This window comes from Brassica oleracea, chromosome C7 (genome assembly GCF_000695525.1).
Source record: "Brassica oleracea var. oleracea cultivar TO1000 chromosome C7, BOL, whole genome shotgun sequence".
Classification (NCBI taxonomy): domain Eukaryota; kingdom Viridiplantae; phylum Streptophyta; class Magnoliopsida; order Brassicales; family Brassicaceae; genus Brassica; species Brassica oleracea.
This window is the reverse complement of record NC_027754.1, coordinates 24,027,563-24,034,532: the sequence shown is the minus strand read 5'-3', so window position 1 is coordinate 24,034,532 and position 6,970 is coordinate 24,027,563. Positions and strand designations below refer to the sequence as shown.

The following is a 6,970-nucleotide window of genomic DNA, read 5'->3' as shown; positions in this document are numbered from 1 at the left end:
ACTTGAAGAAAGAAATGGAGCCAAAGGAGGAGTTGAGTTGAGTTTGGGTCTTGTGCAAGAATAAGGCAAGTCTTCCAGAGATTGTCTGATAGGCTTCAGGAGTGTGATAGAAGGGCTTCAGAGAAGTCTAAGATACTATGAAGCTGGTGCAAAGATAGGGTCAAGTCTACGAGGGACTTAGACACCATTTGGAGATAGTTGGGTGATAGTGCGAAAATAGGGCGAGGTACGGACAGGTGGTCCGTACCATCGGCCGTACAACATCCGGAATCGACCTAAGGCTGTGCAAAGTTAGGGAGCTGGCTTATGAAGCAATCAGGCGACCTTATCCACTTCAGGACCGTTGGGGAATTGAAGAAAGAGAGCTATGTCCTAGCTGTCATGAGCTGTAAAGTAAAAGACAAGTTGGGGACCATGTATCTAGCCAAAGAAGTGGGCAGATACATGGGAGCCTATGCACAGCCAATGGGGAATCAGCAAGGAGAGCTTTGACCAGATTCAAACGAACCAATAAGAAGCCAAGGAGAAGCAACCAATGAGAGCCCATCACCAAGGTTGCAAGACACCAGACTCCATCATGTCCATCCATTTCTATTCAAGCATTTCTATCCATTAGATTTAGGTTTATGAGATTGCAAAGTTGTAAACCTTATAAAAGGAGGTGTGTGGCGATTTTGTAAACCCTTAAGGGAGAAAGGGGGATTTCCCCTCTCCACTTCATGAATGATAAACTTGTTCTTGAATCTAAAACCCTAATCTCTAATCTCTTATTCTCCTAATCTCTCAGACTTTAAATCTTTGTTCCTAAGTCTCTTATTCTCTCATAAACACTCTCATCAATCTCTCTTTCTAAATCACCTTGAGCAAGCTCTCATCTTTCTCCATTGGAGTTTATACACACACACATACAACCAGAGAAGAAAACTCTACAAATCTCATACTTATACCTCATGGAAGCGAGTACCTTTGATCAGGAACGACGTCAAGCAATCCCCTGGATCCTTTGGACGATATGGAAGAACAGGAACAGCTTGTTATATGCGGAGACACAAGAATCGCAATCCCTGTTGGTTCAGCGAACGCTAGAAGAAGCATCTTTATGGAATGAACTGAACAAGGCGGAGAGTAGAGGAGGGCAGTTGCAGGCTGATATGGGCATACCAAAGCAATGGATACCACTAACACAAGGTATGATAAAATGTAACCTTCATGCTAGCTGGAGAAGTGATAAACAGTTCATAGGAGCAGCTTGGATTACACGAAATCATAGAGGAGGTGTGTGTATGCACGTAAGAGATGCCCTTGTACCTACCTCGGACAAATTGGCGGCTGAAATGGAATGCTTATTGTGGGTACTTAGAGGTCTACGGGATTTGCGAATGGAGGAGGCCAGTATTGGTACTGAATCTCAACAGGTGATAGATGCAATAAAAAATCCCGTTAGATGGCTACGATATAGGTGCTTACTTCGACAGATAGAGACAGTTTGCTTGTAGTTTGCTGTGATCGAGTTTGAAGTAGAATCTAATAAGGTGGCAAGAAAGATATCTACAAGTGTTCTCCGAGATGGAGGACTGCGTTCGTACCTGGCGATGGGAGGACCGGCGTGGCTTCATGATCTCATCCAGACTGAGGTTATTGGTTAACTTTGAAATCCTTCCCTTACGATGAGTTAACCTTGGCCTTGATTGTCATTGATGCTTATGTTTTTTATTTTATTTCTCTAGCCAGTATTACTGGTCTTGTATTTGCAAACTTGAGCTACGTTCTCATGTTCTTTGAGTTAAAAAAAAAAAAAAATCAGAATAAAGAACATTTAGTAAAATGCTTGTTTTCATTAGGATACTTTTTGCTTTTTTTTTTGCTTTGTAAACCAAGAAAACCGTAGAAAAAAAAACAGGATAAACTGGATTAACTCTGTTATACAAGCTAAACCACCTTCATGAGAAGTATTGATCATCGTCAAAAGAAACTAGTACATGTCATTGTTTGTTAGACCTCTTTCTCCTCTACGTCTCTGATCTAGACATGCAAGCTCTTGCTCTCCGAAAAAAAAGATGTGTTAGAAATAGACAAAAGCCGTCTTCGTTTGTAATTAGCTTTAAAGCAAGCCTGTCTTAACCTCTTAGTCTCATCCCCAAATTCCAAATTAGGATCCTCCTCAATCATTTTCTTCTCCCTCTCCAAAATCTTCAGAGCTTTCGTCACCTTACTCCTGATCCTTTCATCCTCCGTCTTTCCTAAGTGATCCTTTCATAAAAGATCACCGCGTTATATATGTGTGACCCCATAAGAAAGTCATATTAACTATGTATATACACATGTGTGTGAACTCACCAGGAGGTTAGTAATGATGCCCTGAATGCTCATAAGCTTGCGGTGAGGCCAACGGGAAATACCCAACTCACGACTTTTTTTCTTCAAAAGGGTTAATCCAACGTTAAGCTCTTTGGCTGCTTTAGTTATCGGCATGTAGAAGTATGGCTTGATTTCTTCCCTTGACAAGCTCTTGACGAGTACTCCATCTGTTCTCTCTCTCCTCTTATAGCATGTTATCTCTTTCATTGTGTTGTTACTCTCATGCAATATCATCTCCATGTTCGGAATCCCTATGCTTGATATTTCATCTCTAATTGGTTCAAAATGATTATTGAAATTACCAGTAATTTCATTCCACGATCCACTAAACACATCTGCTACACGTCAGAAGATTAGTATCATAATTCAAGCATGAATATATGAATGTATTCATATGTTATACCTTGAGAAAAGGTAGAAATTGCTTCAAGATCATCTGAAGCCATAAACGTATGATCACCAGCCGAGAAACGAGTAGAGAGAGGATCAACATTAATGATGTCTTGGACAGAAAACCAAGTTTGGGTTTGGATATCACTTAAAGGGTTGTTAATGGACGAACTGCACAAACGCAAACAACCAAGAGATCATATATATTAGATCAATTGCTAATATAAACAAACTACTTTCCCCTTCTTATGTTAAAACAGTACAACCCTTATGAACTTACTTGTAGTCGAAGGAAAGTGAGTGATCGAATAATGAGAACAAGTTTTCTTCTTGAATGAATTCATAGTCATCAAACTGTGACCAGTTCTGTAGTTGTTTATGATCAGTCATTTCGAGTGAGATGGGGTTGATAAAAAGTAACGATTTTTTCAAGTGATAGAAGAAGAAAACGAAACGTGTGTATATATATTTATTTGGAATGTATAAACGCTTTAGCTTATATGTATAAACGCTTTAGCTTACTTCTCGGAGATGGTGAGCCGTCTAAATCATTAGATGTCTTGTGTAAGTTACGAGAGAGAGATATTATTGTAGAAGTTAATGATTATAGTTTATTGTTTTGGTTAATAGAGAAAAATATTTATGTAATGCTAATTATATATTTATATCTACTAATTACCGGCCCTAATTCAATAGGCTTAGCTTCCCCATCCCATCACATGCAATGCAAGTTCATCATATCTTGCTTGTTGTCATTTTTCAAAATCTTTTTATTTATTTTTTCAAAAATAATCTTGAAAATCGTTATACTAGACATATACATGAATATAGAACGTATCAGTTTGTATATGACGGGCCAGCTCCGTTGTGATTAGGCCTGGGCGTTCGGGTACCTGTTGGCGTTTGGATCGGGGTTTTCGGGTTTTCAGGTTTTCGGGTTTTCGGGTTTTCGGGTTTTCGGGTTTACGCTCCTAGGTCCCATACTAAAATTTTATTAATACGGGTCGGGTTCGGATAATAACACTTCGGATTCGGTTCAAAATTGTATTGCGTCCTAAAACGCATAAAGTAATCATATATCGTACGGATTCGGGTTATATCGATTCGGTTCGGATATAACCGAAGTAAAAAACAAAATTTTGAACCAAAACATAAAAAAAAGTATCTAAATTAAATAAAAATCAATCTATCACATATAAAATTGATAAAATAACAATAAAATGTTAAATCAAGCAAAAAAATCATCACTTGTAAACAATATGCATTGCCTTATAGAGAGTAGACTTTTTATTTCAATGAGCAAATTATAAAATACTTATTTATTACTAATTGGTACTTAAACCATTTGTTAAAATTTTAATATTTATTATTATATATCATATTACCACAAATATTGAATTTAATAATTGAAATACTTATATATATTTCAAAATATTTATATTGACTATTAATTTCAGATTTTTCGGGTTACTCATTCGGGTTCGGTTAATAACACTTCGGGTTTGGATATTTTTTGTACCACCCTACAAGACCCGTTCGGGTATTTTTACAATTCGGGTCGGATAACGGGTCGGGTTTTTCTGTTCGGTTCGGTTCGGTTTTCGGGTTCCGGATTTTATGCCCAGGCCTAGTTGTGATTATCAAGTAAGTTCATAAGGGTTGTACTGTTTTAAGGTCTACGTAACGATTATGATTCAAATCACCGTTTTATAAATCAAATTGATCCATAAGTATAAAACATTAATTACCTCCGAATTGGAATACCAAGTTAACCGGACTAGAGGTAATTAAGGTTTTATACTTATGAATCAATTTGATTTACAAGACGGTGATTTGAATCATAATCGTTATGTAGATCGTTGTGACACATCTTGGGTTTCTGATAAAAAAAAAAGGATTTGATCAAATAGTCGCGGATAAAAATGATCAAGGATTCCGATTGGTAATGGCTGTAATTTTAAAATTTTTGCTGTACAAAAAAACCTGTAAACTTTTTGTCGTAGTTTTAGATTTTATTGTTGTAGAATTTTATAGAAAGCACTAAAAAATTGTTTTGGATATTTGGCAATGCAGAGCACTTGTACAGCTGTAGGTTATTTTAAGAACTGTGGTTTCAAACAAAAAAATTTAAAGCTTGATTGCTCTGAATTTGGTGATATAGAAATAAATATGGTTGTGGACAGCAACTACCAATCATTCACCCCCAAAGAGCAATAAAATGCATTGTTGGATAAGCTTGAAAGATACTTGAGATACAAGTTTCCTATTCTCTAATGAGTTGTGTTTATCTAAAGAGAATATGAAATATATAGTTGAGTTAATCCTAATGAGTTTAGGATAAATTAAGTGTTATATAAGGAGATGCAAGAGTGTTGCATAACTTGTGAGTTTTAGAGTTTGTGATTTAGAGCTTAAGGTTTTGTGGTAGTTTCTTTAAGAGATTAATAAGAGAGAATACTTATTAAGAGTTTGTGTTTGTGTGTTCTTGAGACCTGATTTCAATATTTGGTATCAGATCCATACAAAATCATGGGTGATATTGTTGCTACGACACGAAGAGATAAAGATGGTGGAGGACTTTCAACGATCAAGTGTCCTATGCTCACCGCAACAAACTATACAGTATGGTCTATGAGGATGAAGATTACGCTACGAATACATAAAGTTTGGGAAGTTGTCGAAGCTGATTCGAAGAATGGTGAGAAGAACGACATGGCGCTAGGACTGTTGTTCCAATCAATTCCCGAGAGTCTTATCTTACAAGTTGGAGAACTTGAGACGGCGAAAAAGGTGTGGGAAGCAATCAAGACGAGACATGTAGGGGCTGAAAGAGTAAAAGAGGCTTGGCTACAAACACTTATGACCGAGTTCGGTCGGTTAAAGATGAAAGACTCAAAGAGTATTGATGATTTTGGAGGCAAATTGTCCGAGCTAGCTTCAAAATCAGCTGCATTGGGTGTAACAATCGAAGAAGCTAAGTTGGTTAAAAAGTTTCTCATGAGTCTTCCACAGAAGAAGTACATACATATTGTTGCTTCTCTCGAGCAAGTCCTTGATCTTAACATAACTAGCTTTGAAGATATTCTAGGACGTTTAAAAGCATACGAGGAGTCGCCGAGGAAGAAGAGGTTAATGAGGATCAAAGCAAGTTGATGTATGTGGATGGACAAGCAAATCGATATCAACAAGATCAAACAAACCAATATCAGCACGAGCAAGCTAACCGTGATTATAATGCCGACCAATACAGAGGTAGAGGCAGAGGAGGTCGTTTCAACAGAGGAAGGGGTCGCGGACGTTATAATGGAGGAAGAGGTGACTATAATGGAGGTAGAGGCGATGGAGGAAGAGATGCATCATGCATCACTTGTTTTCGTTGCGATAAAATAGGTCACTTCGCGATGCATTGCCCGGACCGCTTGTTGAAACTACAAGAAGCGCAAGAGACTGATAATACATCAACACAAGAAGCTGATGAGCTCATGATGCATGAAGTGGTGTTCTTAAAGAGAAGAACATAATGCCAGAGAAGTATGAGACAAACACAGGCGAAGAAGACTTATGGTATCTCGATAATGGTGCTAGTAATCATATGACGGGAGATAAGAGGTATTTCTCTAAGTTAGACGATACAGTTACGGGAAAAGTACGTTTTGGTGATGATTCTCGGATAGATATCAGAGGCAAAGGAACGATCTCATTCGTTGATTTGAACGGTGAATCAAGAATAATGACAGATGTTTATTTTATTCCCGAATTAAGAAGCAACATCATTAGTGATACGCCCAAAACGGGAAGGATGGCTTTGGCCGGGTGTTTGATATGAACCGAGAAGGCGATGGCACTTCTGGAACTGGAATGGAATGAATGGATCGTCAAGAGATGCGGAATGACTCTTGATATACCACGATCTAAGGCTAACCACCTAAGAAACGATGAAGGTGTGTTGGCTAACCACCAAACGACACAAAAGATGATTGGCTGACCACCAAATCAACAAGCTGGTTCAAACCGATGAACTAGCTAAGAACTCTCTCTCTCACTCAGAGAAAAGAAGAATCGAAAATAAACAACTAAAATGAACTGCTTTTATTCATCAAAGGGACTACATATTTATAGTGTTTTGTAGTCAAAGACAATAAATAGAAATGTAGGAAAACAATGCATAGAAAATATAAATTTGACTAGATCTAGTCAAGGCACGGAAAATGGAGAAGACTAG

The 6,970-nt window shown here is 37.7% G+C and overlaps 3 protein-coding genes across 3 annotated transcripts; 2 read left to right on the top strand and 1 right to left on the bottom strand.

Moving 5' to 3' along the window:
• Window positions 1-950: 950 nt before the first annotated feature.
• Window positions 951-1,646, top strand: LOC106302910. Its single transcript, XM_013739309.1, has 2 exons — window positions 951-1,415; window positions 1,497-1,646. Exons 1-2 carry the CDS (start codon window positions 951-953, stop codon window positions 1,644-1,646), a joined length of 615 nt encoding a protein of 204 aa, XP_013594763.1.
• Window positions 1,647-2,022: 376 nt separating this feature from the next.
• On the bottom strand, window positions 2,023-3,138 carry LOC106302909 (protein RKD3-like). Its single transcript, XM_013739308.1, has 4 exons — window positions 3,029-3,138; window positions 2,762-2,919; window positions 2,338-2,693; window positions 2,023-2,250 (listed from the first exon to the last, which is right to left on the bottom strand). The coding sequence occupies exons 1-4, from the start codon at window positions 3,136-3,138 to the stop codon at window positions 2,023-2,025; spliced, it is 852 nt and encodes a 283-aa protein (XP_013594762.1).
• A 2,139-nt stretch (window positions 3,139-5,277) lies between these two features.
• On the top strand, window positions 5,278-6,269 carry LOC106302908. Its single transcript, XM_013739307.1, has 2 exons — window positions 5,278-5,765; window positions 5,837-6,269. The coding sequence occupies exons 1-2, from the start codon at window positions 5,278-5,280 to the stop codon at window positions 6,267-6,269; spliced, it is 921 nt and encodes a 306-aa protein (XP_013594761.1).
• The last annotated feature ends 701 nt before the right edge of the window (window positions 6,270-6,970 follow it).

Excerpts from the sequence above, each read along its gene's own strand:
- LOC106302910 (XM_013739309.1), top strand. The coding sequence starts at position 951 with ATGGAAGCGAGTACCTTTGATCAGGAACGACGTCAAGCAATCCCCTGG. Across the intron at positions 1,416-1,496 it reads TTGGTACTGAATCTCAACAG|TTTGCTGTGATCGAGTTTGA; the intron begins GTGATAGATGCA and ends GTTTGCTTGTAG.
- LOC106302909 (XM_013739308.1), bottom strand. The coding sequence starts at position 3,138 with ATGACTGATCATAAACAACTACAGAACTGGTCACAGTTTGATGACTAT. Across the intron at positions 2,694-2,761 it reads AATTTCTACCTTTTCTCAAG|ATGTGTTTAGTGGATCGTGG; the intron begins GTATAACATATG and ends GACGTGTAGCAG. Across the intron at positions 2,251-2,337 it reads GCATCATTACTAACCTCCTG|GATCACTTAGGAAAGACGGA; the intron begins GTGAGTTCACAC and ends CTTTTATGAAAG.
- LOC106302908 (XM_013739307.1), top strand. The coding sequence starts at position 5,278 with ATGGGTGATATTGTTGCTACGACACGAAGAGATAAAGATGGTGGAGGA. Across the intron at positions 5,766-5,836 it reads ATGAGTCTTCCACAGAAGAA|GACGTTTAAAAGCATACGAG; the intron begins GTACATACATAT and ends AAGATATTCTAG.